Here is a 15,892-nt window from a genome sequence, read left to right on the forward strand (position 1 = left end):
CAATGTTAGTGGTGGCTGTTTAACAGTCTGATGGCCTTGAGATAGAAGCTGTTTTTCAGTCTCTCGGTCCCAGCTTTGATGCACCTGTACTGACCTCGCCTTCTGGATGACAGCGGGGTGAACAGGCAGTGGCTCGGGTGGTTGATGTCCTTGATGATCTTTATGGCCTTCCTGTAGCATCGGGTGGTGTAGGTGTCCTGGAGGGCAGGTAGTTTGCCCCCGGTGATGCGTTGTGCAGACCTCACTACCCTCTGGATAGCCTTACGGTTGAGGGCGGTGCAGTTGCCATACCAGGCGGTGATACACCCCGCCAGGATGCTCTCGATTGTGCATCTGTAGAAGTTTGTGAGTGCTTTTGGTGACAAGCCGAATTTCTTCAGCCTCCTGAGGTTGAAGAGGCGCTGCTGCGCCTTCTTCACGATGCTGTCTGTGTGAGTGGACCAATTCAGTTTGTCTGTGATGTGTATGCCAAGGAACTTAAAACTTGCTACCCTCTCCACTACTGTTCCATCGATGTGGATAGGGGGGTGTTCCCTCTGCTGTTTCCTGAAGTCCACAATCACCTCCTTAGTTTTGTTGACGTTGAGTGTGAGGTTATTTTCCTGACACCACACTCCGAGGGCCCTCACCTCCTCCCTGTAGGCCGTCTCGTCGTTGTTGGTAATCAAGCCTACCACTGTTGTGTCGTCCGCAAACTTGATGATTGAGTTAAAGGCGTGCGTGGCCACGCAGTCGTGGGTAAACAGGGAGTACAGGAGAGGGCTCAGAACGCACCCTTGTGGGGCCCCAGTGTTGAGGATCAGAGGGGTGGAGATGTTGTTGCCTACCCTCACCACCTGGGGGCGGCCCGTCAGGAAGTCCAGTACCCAGTTGCACAGGGCGGGGTCAAGACCCAGGGTCTCGAGCTTGATGACGAGCTTGGAGGGTACTATGGTGTTGAATGCCGAGCTGTAGTCGATGAACAGCATTCTCACATAGGTATTCCACTACCACTACCACCAACCACTACCACCATCCACTACCACCAACCACTACCACCAACCACTACCACAATCACTACCACCAACCACTACCACCATCCACTACCACTACCACCAACCACTACCACAATCACTACCACCAATCACTACCACCAACCACCAACCACTACCACCAACCACTACCACCAACCACCAACCACTACCACCAACCACTACCACAATCACTACCACTACCACCAACCACTACCACCAACCACTACCACAATCACTACCACCAACCACTACCACAATCCACTACCACTACCACCAACCACTACCACAATCACTACCACCAACCACTACCACTACCACCATCCACTACCACCATCCACTACCACTACCACCAACCACTACCACCATCCACTACCACCATCCACTACCACCAACCACCAACCACTACCACCAACTGAGCCAAACAGGATCACTATATATGAGGTCTCCAGAGTGTTACAAGGTGTTCTAACCCATGTTTATGTTGTTGCTTTGCCCAGGGGCAGGTCTCCAGAGTGGTATAACAAGGCCTTCGGTCACCTGTGTGTCTCTGAGGCCCAGAGGATCCGTTCCTCCTTCCACCCTACAAACCCCCCCAGGCCCTGAGACCAAGAACTGAACCCCAGGAATAGGTTCTGAGGCTGGGCTACACCGGCATGGACCCATGGACCAGAGGACCAAAGAAAAGTTACTGTAGAATACAGGAGAACAGGAGTGCTAGAACAATGGACTCAGTACCTGGAACAATAGACCTAGAACCTTTGAATCATGGCCCGAGATTAATGGGTCTAGAACCAAGACAATGGTGGGCTAGAACCATGCACCTAGATCCAACAATAAATTACTAGATCCATTGACCCAGAAAAAGGAATCCATTGTCCTAGATCCATGGAACTAGAACCAGGGAACACTCGGTGGACCTAGAACTTGGAACCATGTTTCTTCATTCTGGAACCACTGATCCAGGGAATGGAGAGAGACAGGCAACATCTCTCTGGAACCAGTGACCTATAGAACCAGTGAACAATGGTGATTAAGATCTTAGAATCAGGTAAACAGAACAATACAGAAATTTGAATATGGAATTATCTAGAACTTGGAACCAAGGACACTGAACAATTTAGAACTTGGAACCAAAGACACTGAACAAACTAGAACTTGGAAGTAGGGATACTGAACAATCTAGAACTTGGAACCAGAACACTGGACAATCTAGAACAGGGGTGTCAAACATCCAATCTAAAACTTTGAACCAGGGACACTGAGAAATCTAGATCTTTGTTCCATGTCCATGGTTCTATCTAGAACGATCTAGAATTTAGAACCAGGGATTTTGAACGATCTAGAATTTAAAACCAGGGATTTGGAACGATCTAGAAGTTAGAACGATCTAGATTGAACTTGAAGACATCTCTGGCTCCTACAGCTTTATCTCTGCTCTCATTACCACTGTCCCTTTTAAACTGGTATCATTAGTCATAATGATATGAATAATATCATCTCTATTGTCTGTGTTAATTATATTATCTATTGTATTATCATTTGTTATATTAATATTATGATGTCATCATTGTTGTATAATCGTTGATTTTGTTACGCTGTTATACAATGTCTAGGACATTTACCTATTTCACTGCTTCTGGGAAGCGTGTGTGCGTGTGTGTGTGTGTGTGTGTGTGTGTGTATGTGTGAGTCTGTACACACAGAGTAAATAGGCAATAGGCATACACATGAAAACAGCTGTCATTACCCATCAGGTCATTATCATATTGATATGCTAATGTTTGGGGGATAGGGTTATCACGTGTTGTAAAGCAGTACTGTAACTGAACCTAACATAGGCCGTTACCATGGGGTTACTAAACTCATGTATAACGCTATACTGTATTACCGTGCTAGTGTCGTCGCTAATGACAATACCATGGCGTTAGTGTGGCGTAGGGTTGCCGCGGTGTTGCAATGGCGTTACTGCGGCAACGCTAAGGTGTTGCTATGGTATCAGCATGGCATTTCCCTGGTGTGTTACCATGGCGCTGCTAAGTTGTACCGTTGCTATGATACCGCCATGCTTTGTGAGTGAGTGCTGTTTTGCGTGGGAACAATGTGCTTGATTCTGACGTGAGCCGAAGAGGATTATGGGTAAACATGTTCTGGCTCTAAATTTAACTGAAGAGATCAGAGGAGAGGGCAAGTTAGCCTGGTCCCAGATCTGTTTGTAGTGTCAGAGGACAACAGGTTGGCCAAAACCAGGCTTTAACTTAGCCTGGTCCCAGATCTGTCTGTAGTGTCAGAGGACAACAGGTTGGCCAAAACCAGGCTTTAACTTAGCCTGGTCCCAGATCTGTTTGTAGTAGGGCCAGTGGTGAAAAAGTACCCAAAAGTCATACTTGAGCAAAAGTAAAGATACGTGAATAGAAAATGACCAGGGATGTTCTCTGTTTAGTGAGTCCTCCAGATCAGAGGCAGTTGGGATGACCAGGGAGGTTCTCTGTTTAGTGAGTCCTCCAGATCAGAGGCAGTAGGGATGACCAGGGATGTTCTCTGTTTAATGAGTCCTCCAGATCAGAGGCAGTAGGGATGACCAGGGATGATCTCTGTTTAGTGAGTCCTCCAGATCAGAGGCAGTAGGGATGACCAGGGATGTTCTCTGTTTAGTGAGTCCTCCAGATCAGAGGCAGTAGGGATGACCAGGGATGTTCTCTGTTTAGTGAGTCCTCCAGATCAGAGGCAGTAGGGATGACCAGGGATGTTCTCTATTTAGTGAGTCCACCAGATCAGAGACAGTAGGGATGACCAGGGATGTTCTCTGTTTAGTGAGTCCTCCAGATCAGAGACAGTAGGAATGACCAGGGATGTTCTCTGTTTAGTGAGTCCTCCAGATCAGAGGCAGTAGTGATGACCAGGGAGGTTCTCTGTTTAGTGAGTCCTCCAGATCAGAGGCAGTAGGGATGACCAGAGATGTTCTCTGTTTCAGGAAGTCTTCCAGATCAGAGGCAGTGGGGATGACCAGGGATGTTATCTGTTTAGTGAGTCAGTCAGATCAGAGGGAGTAGGGATGACCAGGGATGTTCTCTGTTTAGTGAGTCCTCCAGATCAGAGGCAGTAGGGATGACCAGGGATGTTCTCTGTTTAGTGAGTCCTCCAGATCAGAGGCAGTAGGGATGACCAGGGATGTTCTCTGTTTAGTGAGTCCTCCAGATCAGAGGCAGTAGGGATGACCAGGGATGTTCTCTGTTTAGTGAGTCAGTCAGATCAGAGGCAGTAGTGATGACCGGGGATGTTCTCTGTTTAGTGAGTCCTCCAGATCAGAGGCAGTAGTGATGACCGGGGATGTTCTCTGTTTAGTGAGTCAGTCAGATCAGAGGCAGTAGTGATGACCAGGGATGTTCTCTGTTTAGTGAGTCAGTCAGATCAGAGGCAGTAGGGATGACCAGGGATGTTCTCTGTTTATTGAGTCCTCCAGATCAGAGGCAGTAGTGATGACCGGGGATGTTCTCTGTTTAGTGAGTCCTCCAGATCAGAGGCAGTAGGGATGACCAGGGATGTTCTCTGTTTAGTGAGTCCTCCAGATCAGAGGCAGTAGGGATGACCAGGGATGTTCTCTGTTTAGTGAGTCCTCCAGATCAGAGGCAGTAGGGATGACCAGGGATGTTCTCTGTTTAGTGAGTCCTCCAGATCAGAGGCAGTAGGGATGACCAGGGATGTTCTCTGTTTAGTGAGTCCTCCAGATCAGAGGCAGTGGGGATGACCAGGGATGTTCTCTGTTTAGTGAGTCTGCCAGATCAGAGGCAGTAGGGATGACCAGGGATGTTCTCTGTTTAGTGAGTCTGCCAGATCAGAGGCAGTAGGGATGACCAGGGATGTTCTCTGTTTAGTGAGTCCTCCAGATCAGAGGCAGTAGGGATGATCAGGGATGTTCTCTGTTTAGTGAGTCCTCCAGATCAGAGGCAGTAGGGATGACCAGGGATGTTCTCTGTTTAGTGAGTCCTCCAGATCAGAGGCAGTAGGGATGACCAGGGATGTTCTCTGTTTAGTGAGTCCTCCAGATCAGAGGCAGTGGGGATGACCAGGGATGTTCTCTGTTTAGTGAGTCTGCCAGATCAGAGGCAGTAGGGATGACCAGGGATGTTCTCTGTTTAGTGAGTCTGCCAGATCAGAGGCAGTAGGGATGACCAGGGATGTTCTCTGTTTAGTGAGTCCTCCAGATCAGAGGCAGTAGGGATGACCAGGGATGTTCTCTGTTTAGTGAGTCCTCCAGATCAGAGGCAGTAGGGATGACCAGGGATGTTCTCTGTTTAGTGAGTCCTCCAGATCAGAGGCAGTAGGGATGACCAGGGATGTTCTCTGTTTAGTGAGTCCTCCAGATCAGAGGCAGTAGGGATGACCAGGGATGTTCTCTGTTTAGTGAGTCCTCCAGATCAGAGGCAGTAGGGATGACCAGGGATGTTCTCTGTTTAGTGAGTCAGTCAGATCAGAGGCAGTAGGGATGACCAGGGATGTTCTCTGTTTAGTGAGTCCACCAGATCAGAGGCAGTAGGGAGGACCAGGGATGTTCTCTGTTTAGTGAGTCAGTCAGATCAGAGGCAGTAGGGAGGACCAGGGATGTTCTCTGTTTAGTGAGTCAGTCAGATCAGAGGCAGTAGGGAGGACCAGGGATGTTCTCTGTTTAGTGAGTCAGTCAGATCAGAGGCAGTAGGGAGGACCAGGGATGTTCTCTATTTAGTGAGTCCACCAGATCAGAGGCAGTAGATGACCAGGGATGTTCTCTGTTTAGTGAGTCCTCCAGATCAGAGGCAGTAGGGATGACCAGGGATGTTCTCTGTTTATTGAGTCCTCCAGATCAGAGGCAGTAGGGACGACCAGGGATGTTCTGTTGATAAGTGCGTAAATTTGAAATTTTTTCCTGTGCTGCTAAAGCATTTAAAAATAATGAGTACTTTTGACTCTCAGGGAAGATGTATGGAATAAAAAGTAAATTATTTTCTTTAGGAATGTAGTGAAGTAAAAAGTTGTCAAAATATAAATAGTAAATATAAATAGTAAATATAAATAGTAAATATAAATAGTAAATATAATAGTAAATATAAATAGTAATATAAATAGTAATATAAATAGTAATATAATAGTAAGTAAATAGTAAATATAAATAGTAAATATAAATAGTAAATATATAAATAGTAATATAAATAGTAAATATAAATAGTAAATATAAATAGTAAATATAAATAGTAAATATAATAGTAAATATAAATAGTAATATAATAGTAATAAATAGTAAATATAAATAGTAAATATAAATAGTAAATATAAATAGTAAATATAATAGTAAATATAAATAGTAAATATAAATAGTAAATATAAATAGTAATATAATAGTAAATATAAATAGTAAATATAAATAGTAAATATAAATAGTAATATAAATAGTAAATATAAATAGTTAAATATAAATAGTAAATATAAATAGTAAATATAAATAGTAATATAATAGTAAATATAAATAGTAAATATAAATAGTAAATATAAATAGTAAATATAAATAGTAAATAAATAGTAAATATAAATAGTAAATATAAATAGTAAATATAATAGTAAATATAAATAGTAAATATAAATAGTAAATATAACAGTAAATATAAATAGTAATATTAAATAGTAAATATAAATAGTAAATATAAATAGTAAATATAAATAGTAAATATAAATAGTAAATATAAATAGTAAATATAAATAGTAAATATAAATAGTAAATATAAATAGTAATATAAATAGTAAATATAAATAGTAATATAAATAGTAAATATAAATAGTAAATATAAATAGTAAATATAAATAGTAAATATAAATAGTAAATATAAATAGTAAATATAAATAGTAAATATAAATAGTAAATATAAATAGTAAATATAAATAGTAATATAAATAGTAATATAAATAGTAAATATAAATAGTAAATATAAATAGTAAATATAAATAGTAAATATAAATAGTAAATATAAATAGTAAATATAAATAGTAAATATAAATAGTAATAAATAGTAACTATAATAGTAAATATAATAGTAAATATAAATAGTAAATATAAATAGTAAATATAAATAGTAAATATAAATAGTAAATATAGTACATATAAATAGTAAATATAAATAGTTAATATAAATAGTAATATAAATAGTAAATATAAATAGTAAATATAAATAGTAAATATAAATAGTAAATATAAATAGTAAATATAAATAGTAAATATAAATAGTAATATAAATAGTAAATATAAATAGTTAATATAAATAGTAAATATAAATAGTAAATATAAATAGTAAATATAAATAGTAAATATAAATAGTAAATATAAATAGTAAATATAAATAGTAAATATAATAGTAAATATAAATAGTAAATATAAATAGTAAATAGTAAATAGTAAATAGTAATAGTAAATATAAATAGTAAATATAAATAGTAAATATAAATAGTAAATATAAATAGTAAATATAAATAGTAAATAGTAATAGTTATGTACTTAAGAAGTTCTTACAAGTATTTTTACCTCCGTACTTTACACCACTGGCTAATACACTGGTCTCAGATCTGTCTGTAGTGTCAGAGGACAACAGGTTGGCTAATACACTGGTCTCAGATCTGTCTGTAGTGTCAGAGGACAACAGGTTGGCTAATACACTGGTCTCAGATCTGTTTGTAGTGTCAGAGGACAACAGGTTGGCTAATACACTGGTCTCAGATCTGTTTGTAGTGTCAGAGGACAACAGGTTGGCTAATACACTGGTCTCAGATCTGTTTGTAGTGTCAGAGGACAACAGGTTGGCTAATACACTGGTCTCAGATCTGTCTGTAGTGTCAGAGGACAACAGGTTGGCTAATACACTGGTCTCAGATCTGTTTGTAGTGTCAGAGGACAACAGGTTGGCTAATACACTGGTCTCAGATCTGTCTGTAGTGTCAGAGGACAACAGGTTGGCTAATACACTGGTCTCAGATCTGTTTGTAGTGTCAGAGGACAACAGGTTGGCTAATACACTGGTCTCAGATCTGTCTGTAGTGTCAGAGGACAACAGGTTGGCTAATACACTGGTCTCAGATCTGTCTGTAGTGTCAGAGGACAACAGGTTGGCTAATACACTGGTCTCAGATCTGTCTGTAGTGTCAGAGGACAACAGGTTGGCTAATACACTGGTCTCAGATCTGTCTGTAGTGTCAGAGGACAACAGGTTGGCTAATACACTGGTCTCAGATCTGTCTGTAGTGTCAGAGGACAACAGGTTGGCTAATACACTGGTCTCAGATCTGTTTGTAGTGTCAGAGGACAACAGGTTGGCTAATACACTGGTCTCAGATCTGTCTGTAGTGTCAGAGGACAACAGGTTGGCTAATACACTGGTCTCAGATCTGTCTGTAGTGTCAGAGGACAACAGGTTGGCTAATACACTGGTCTCAGATCTGTTTGTAGTGTCAGAGGACAACAGGTTGGCTAATACACTGGTCTCAGATCTGTCTGTAGTGTCAGAGGACAACAGGTTGGCTAATACACTGGTCTCAGATCTGTTTGTAGTGTCAGAGGACAACAGGTTGGCTAATACACTGGTCTCAGATCTGTCTGTAGTGTCAGAGGACAACAGGTTGGCTAATACACTGGTCTCAGATCTGTCTGTAGTGTCAGAGGACAACAGGTTGGCTAATACACTGGTCTCAGATCTGTCTGTAGTGTCAGAGGACAACAGGTTGGCTAATACACTGGTCTCAGATCTGTCTGTAGTGTCAGAGGACAACAGGTTGGCTAATACACTGGTCTCAGATCTGTTTGTAGTGTCAGAGGACAACAGGTTGGCTTATACACTGGTCTCAGATCTGTTTGTAGTGTCAGAGGACAACAGGTTGGCTAATACACTGGGCTCAGATCTGTCTGTAGTGTCAGAGGACAACAGGTTGGCTAATACACTGGTCTCAGATCTGTCTGTAGTGTCAGAGGACAACAGGTTGGCTAATACACTGGTCTCAGATCTGTTTGTAGTGTCAGAGGACAACAGGTTGGCTAATACACTGGTCTCAGATCTGTTTGTAGTGTCAGAGGACAACAGGTTGGCTAATACACTGGTCTCAGATCTGTCTGTAGTGTCAGAGGACAACAGGTTGGCTAATACACTGGTCTCAGATCTGTCTGTAGTGTCAGAGGACAACAGGTTGGCTAATACACTGGTCTCAGATCTGTCTGTAGTGTCAGAGGACAACAGGTTGGCTAATACACTGGTCTCAGATCTGTCTGTAGTGTTAGAGGACAACAGGTTGGCTAATACACTGGTCTCAGATCTGTCTGTAGTGTCAGAGGACAACAGGTTGGCTAATACACTGATCTCAGATCTGTCTGTAGTGTCAGAGGACAACAGGTTGGCTAATACACTGGTCTCAGATCTGTCTATAGTGTCAGAGGACAACAGGTTGGCTAATACACTGGTCTCAGATCTGTTTGTAGTGTCAGAGGACAACAGGAGCCCTCTTTTGTCTAGAACAAGTTTTCTGAAACCAGCTAAATACATCTTCTGAAAAAATGACAGGCTCAGAATATGCCTACTAGTTCTTTCTGATGCATAAGTTGCCTTTGTCAGAGAATGAACCTCTTGCGCCAAGCAATGCAATACCCTGTGGCCTGTGCACGCCTCAGACGAAGGCCGTTGTCTCCCTTGGCCAGAGGTGACCAGCCCTCAGACGAAGGACGTTATCTCCCTTGGCCAGAGGTGACCAGCCCTCAGACGAAGGACGTTATCTCCCTTGGCCAGAGGTGACCAGCCCTCAGACGAAGGACGTTATCTACCTTGGCCAGAGGTGACCAGCCCTCAGACGAAGGACGTTATCTCCCTTGGCCAGAGGTGACCATCCCTCAGACGAAGGACTTTATCTACCTTGGCCAGAGGTGACCAGCCCTCAGACGAAGGACGTTGTCTCCCTTGGCCAGAGGTGACCAGCCCTCAGACGAAGGACGTTATCTACCTTGGCCAGAGGTGACCAGCCCTCAGACGAAGGACTTTATCTCCCTTGGCCAGAGGTGACCAGCCCTCAGACGAAGGACTTTATCTCCCTTGGCCAGAGGTGACCAGCCCTCAGACGAAGGACGTTATCTCCCTTGGCCAGAGGTGACCAGCCCTCAGACGAAGGACTTTATCTCCCTTGGCCAGAGGTGACCAGCCCTCAGACGAAGGACGTTATCTACCTTGGCCAGAGGTGACCAGCCCTCAGCACTGTGCCTTACAACACCTCCCTCTCTCTGAGCACCAACACACACACACACACACACACACAGGATATGTCCCGATGATCTCTCCATCCTCCTGAAGTGTGCACTTGTTCATTTCCTTTCATGGATGTCAAAGGGAAGGACTGGTATAGGAAGTCCCTGCTTACACCAATCCAATGCTTTCAGTTTGGTGGGGAGAAGTGAACGAGTGAACATTTCAGGAGAAAGGAGATAGTGTTGGACGCAACCTCAGTATTGTATTTGACAGTACATACAGATAGGACAACACTATATACTTCCACTAGTTATTCCTCATCAGCGCCACTAGGTGGAGCTGTTTTTAAATGTAGAAACAACGGCAGAATCGTTATTTCGTGAGTTATTCCTCACCAGCGCCACTAGGTGGAGCTGTTTTTAAACGTAGAAACAACGGCAGAATCGTTATTTCAAAATGGATCTCTTAGAAGTTCTGAGTAGAGGGGATACTAGAGGAGAGTTCAGTCCATTATTCATATTTGTCTCGACTTCTAAAAATCCTTATAATTTTTTTTTTTAAAGATGACTTTTGACCAACATTTTTATCATTTTAATTTTGTTCATGTTGGGAGTGTGTCTTTCTGATAAAATATCTGTTTATCAGACTAAAACGTCACTCTGTCTTTTTAATTCTTTATGTCCAACAGAAATGTTTTACAGTGAAGAGAGTCTCACCTTCACAATATAATGTGGCAAAGAGGATATTGGAAATAGGAATCAATGTTTCCCACTTATATTGTGTGTGTGTGTGTGTGTGATGTTTAAGCAATAAGGCATAAGGGGGTGTGGTATATGGCCAATATACCACGGCTAAGGGCTGTTCTTAAGCACGACGCAACCACAAACCCCCAAGGTGCCTTATTGCTATTATAAACTGGTTACGTAATTAGAGCAGTAAAAATAATAGGTGTTTGGTCATACCTGTGGTATTAGGGTCTGATATACCACAGCAATCAGCCAATCAGCATTCAGGGCTCAAACCATGCAGTTTATAATCACTGATACCTGTCAGTGTGGGATAATGACTGATACCTGTCAGTGTGGGATAATGACTGATACCTGTCAGTGTGGGATAATGACTGAAACCTCTCAGTGTGTGATAATGACTGATATCTGTCAGTGTGTGATAATGACTGATACCTGTCAGTGTGGGATAATGGCTGATACCTGTCAGTGTGGAATAATGACTGATACCTGTCAGTGTGGGATAATGACTTATACCTGTCAGTGTGGGATAATGACTGATATCTGTCAGTGTGGGATAATGACTGATACCTGTCAGTGTGGGATAATGACTGATACCTGTCAGTGTGGGATAATGACTGATACCTGTCAATGTGGGATAATGACTGATACCTGTCAGTGTGGGATAATGACTGATACCTGTCAGTGTGGGATAATGACTGAAACCTCTCAGTGTGTGATAATGACTGATATCTGTCAGTGTGTGATAATGACTGATACCTGTCAGTGTGGGATAATGGCTGATACCTGTCAGTGTGGGATAATGACCGATACCTGTCAGTGTGGGATAATGACTGAAACCTCTCAGTGTGTGATAATGACTGATATCTGTCAGTGTGTGATAATGACTGATACCTGTCAGTGTGGGATAATGACTGAAACCTGTCAGTGTGGGATAATGACAGATACCTGTCAGTGTGGGATAATGACTGATACCTGTCAGTGTGTGATAATGACTGATATCTGCGAGTGTGTGATAATGACTGAAACCTGTCAGTGTGGGATAATGACTGATATCTGTCAGTGTGTGATAATGAACAGACAGACAGACAGACACAGACAGACAGACAGACAGACACAGACAGAGAGACACACAGACAGACAGACAGACAGACACAGACAGACAGACACAGACAGACAGACAGACAGACAGACAGACAGACAGACACAGACAGGGTTGGGGAGTAATGGGTTACACGTAAGGGATTACAAAAACGGTAATTGTAATCTGTTACGTTACCAACAAAAATATTGTTATTTCGATTACAGATACTTTTTGAAAACCAGATTGTCTGCTTCGATGATTACTTTTAAATTCAGAAAGGATGTTTGTGAAATAAAAAAAATCATTGACATTTCTTTGTTTTCTCAATGACATTCAAATCATGATTTTTAAAAATAGCTCAAGTTGAAGTTTGTTCCACCTGAGCGAGTCTGACCACCAATCAGAGACCACTATGATGACACACCAAATGATGACCACCAATCAGAGACTACTATAATGACACACCAAAGGATGACCACCAATCAGAGACCACTATGATGACACACCAAATGATGACCACCAATCAGAGACCACTATGATGACACACCAAATGATGAACACACATCAGAGACCACTAATGATGACGCACAAAAATGATGACCACCAATCAGAGACCACTATGATGACACACCAAATGAGGACCACCAATCAGAGACCACTATGATGACACACCAAATGATGACCACAAATCAGAGACCGCTATGATGACCACCAATCAGAGACCACTATGATGACACACCAAATGATGGCCACCAATCAGAGACCACTATGATGACACACCAAATGATGACCACCAGTCAGAGACCACTATGATGACACACCAAATGATGACCACCAATCAGAGACCACTATGATGACACACCAAATGATGGCCACCAATCAGAGACCACTATGATGACACACCAAATGATGACCACCAGTCAGAGACCACTATGATGACACACCAAATGATGACCACCAATCAGAGACCGCTATGATGACCACCAATCAGAGACCACTATGATGACACACCAATCAGAGACCACTATGATGACACATCAAATGATAGCCACCAATCAGAGACCACTAATGATGACACACCAAATGATGACCACCAATCAGAGACCACTATGATGACACACCAAATGATGACCACCAATCAGAGACCACTATGATGACACACCAATCAGAGACCACTATGATGACACATCAAATGATTGCCACCAATCAGAGACCACAAATGATGACACACCAAATGATGACCACCAATCAGAGAATACTATGATGACACACCAAATGATGACCACCAATCAAAGAACACTATGATGACACACCAAATGATGACCACCAATCAGAGACCACTATGATGACACACCAAATGATGACCACCAATCAGAGACCACTATGATGACACACCAAATGATGACCACCAATCAGAGACCACTATGATGACACACCAAATGATGACCACCAATCAGAGACCACTATGATGACACACCAAATGATGACCACCAATCAGAGACCACTATGATGACACACCAAATGATGACCACCAATCAGAGACCACTAGGATGACACACCAAATGATGACCACCAATCAGAGACCACTAGGATGACACAGCAAATGTGTTTGATTGATTGTGGGAAAAGAGCAGGAATAGTCTTTTATAGGCTACAGTCCAAACTATGTCTTCCAATGGTGTGACTGCTGTCGGCATCTAAAGATTATCCAACTAGAATAAACGCTTGGAGGTAAAGATGACAGCAGTGGTGTAGTCTACGACGATACGGATATCACTTATTATTCATATCTACATCGAGCGTTAATGTCAATCACACTGCTGCCCTCTCATTTAGCTATTTGGTTGTTGTGGTTGGCTGTTGACAAATCTAAATGTGTATTCGAACCCAATAATGATTGGAATTCATGAAGTTTAAGCTGCCTGTCAGTCATTGTTTTTGAAACCAGTGGACAGCCCAGCCAGTGAAAAATGTCCTCTTGCAAACAGCTGCATAGTGCAGATCCCAGCCTATAGAATAACAGCTGCATAGTGCAGATCCCAGCCTATGGAATAACAGCTGCATAGTGCAGATCCCAGCCTATGGAATAACAGCTGCATAGTGCAGATCCCAGCCTATGGAATAACAGCTGCATAGTGCAGATCCCAGCCTATAGAATAACAGTGTGGATCCCAGCCTATGGAATAACAGCTGCATAGTGCAGATCCCAGCCTATAGAATAACAGTGTGGATCCCAGCCTATAGAATAACAGTGTGGATCCCAGCCTATAGAATAACAGCTGCATAGTGCAGATCCCAGCCTATGGAATAACAGCTGCATAGTGCGGATCCCAGCCTATAGAATAACAGTGTGGATCCCAGCCTATAGAATAACAGTGTGGATCCCAGCCTATAGAATAACAGCTGCATAGTGCAGATCCCAGCCTATAGAATAACAGCTGCATAGTGCAGATCCCAGCCTATAGAATAACAGTGTGGATCCCAGCCTATAGAATAACAGCTGCATAGTGTTGATCCCAGCCTATGGAATAACAGCTGCATAGTGCAGATCCCAGCCTATGGAATAACAGCTGCATAGTGTGGATCCCAGCCTATGGAATAACAGCTGCATAGTGTGGATCCCAGCCTATAGAATAACAGCTGCATAGTGCAGATCCCAGCCTATAGAATAACAGATGCATAGTGCGGATCCCAGCCTATAGAATAACAGTGTGGATCCCAGCCTATAGAATAACAGTGTGGATCCCAGCCTATGGAATAACAGCTGTATAGTGTGGATCCCAGCCTATAGAATAACAGTGTGGATCCCAGCCTATGGAATAACAGCTGCATAGTGTGGATGCCAGCCTATAGAATAACAGTGTGGATCCCAGCCTATGGAATAACAGCTGTATAGTGTGGATCCCAGCCTATAGAATAACAGTGGGGCTTTTAATGCTCAATCTAATTCATGCTGATAAAAATTAAAATAAACGTTTTTAAAAATCCTGTAGTTGCTACATCCATTTTTGGACTTATAAATGATATATATGAATTAAAAAGATATCATTTAATCCTATTATTATATGTAGTAGAAAGCGATGGGTTAGAGGAAGCCTACATAACCAACCCGTACAGTCAAATGTAACATCCATATATGGCCAGCTATGTAAACTTCAACATTGGATGTCGTTCAATTGGTAACATACATGTTTGTCTTCTTCTAATGCCTCTTAAGGGGAAAGTCATCTAAAAGTAACTGAATGTAATCAGATTACATTACTGAGTTTGGGTAATCCAAACATTACTGATTACAATGTTGGACAGGTAACTAGTAACTGTAACAGATTACATTTAGAAAGTAACCTAGGCGGGCGGCAGGTAGCCTAGTGGTTATAACTGACAAGGTAAACATCTGTCGTTCTGCCTCTGAGCAAGGCAGTTAACCCACTGTTCCCCTGAACAAGGCAGTTAACCCACTGTTCCCCTGAACAAGGCAGTTAACCCACTGTTCCCCTGAACAAGGCAGTTAACCCACTGTTCCCCTGAACAAGGCAGTTAACCCACTGTTCCCCTGAACAAGGCAGTTAACCCACTGTTCCCCTGAACAAGGCAGTTAACCCACTGATCCCCTGAACAAGGCAGTTAACCCACTGTTCCCCAGACTAAGGCAGTTAACCCACTGTTCCCCTGAACAAGGCAGTTAACCCACTGTTCCCCTGAACAAGGCAGTTAACCCACTGTTCCTTGAACAAGGCAGTTAACCCACTGTTCCCCTGAGAACAAGGCAGTTAACCCACTGTTCCCCTGAACAAGGCAGTTAACCCACTGTTC

The 15,892-nt window shown here is 42.4% G+C and overlaps 1 protein-coding gene across 1 annotated transcript in view; it reads left to right on the plus strand.

The window, feature by feature from the left end:
* Positions 1–2,515, plus strand: part of LOC116358105 (stAR-related lipid transfer protein 13-like) — a 53,462-nt gene extending 50,947 nt beyond the window's left edge. The window contains exon 15 of the mRNA XM_031807694.1: positions 1,511–2,515. Coding sequence (XP_031663554.1) covers positions 1,511–1,616 — 106 coding nt within the window. The 3' untranslated portion in view covers positions 1,617–2,515. The remainder of the gene's footprint in view (positions 1–1,510) is intronic.
* The last annotated feature ends 13,377 nt before the right edge of the window (positions 2,516–15,892 follow it).

The sequence above is a fragment of the Oncorhynchus kisutch genome, linkage group LG28, assembly GCF_002021735.2.
Source record: "Oncorhynchus kisutch isolate 150728-3 linkage group LG28, Okis_V2, whole genome shotgun sequence".
In the NCBI taxonomy this organism is placed as follows: Eukaryota; Metazoa; Chordata; class Actinopteri; order Salmoniformes; family Salmonidae; genus Oncorhynchus; species Oncorhynchus kisutch.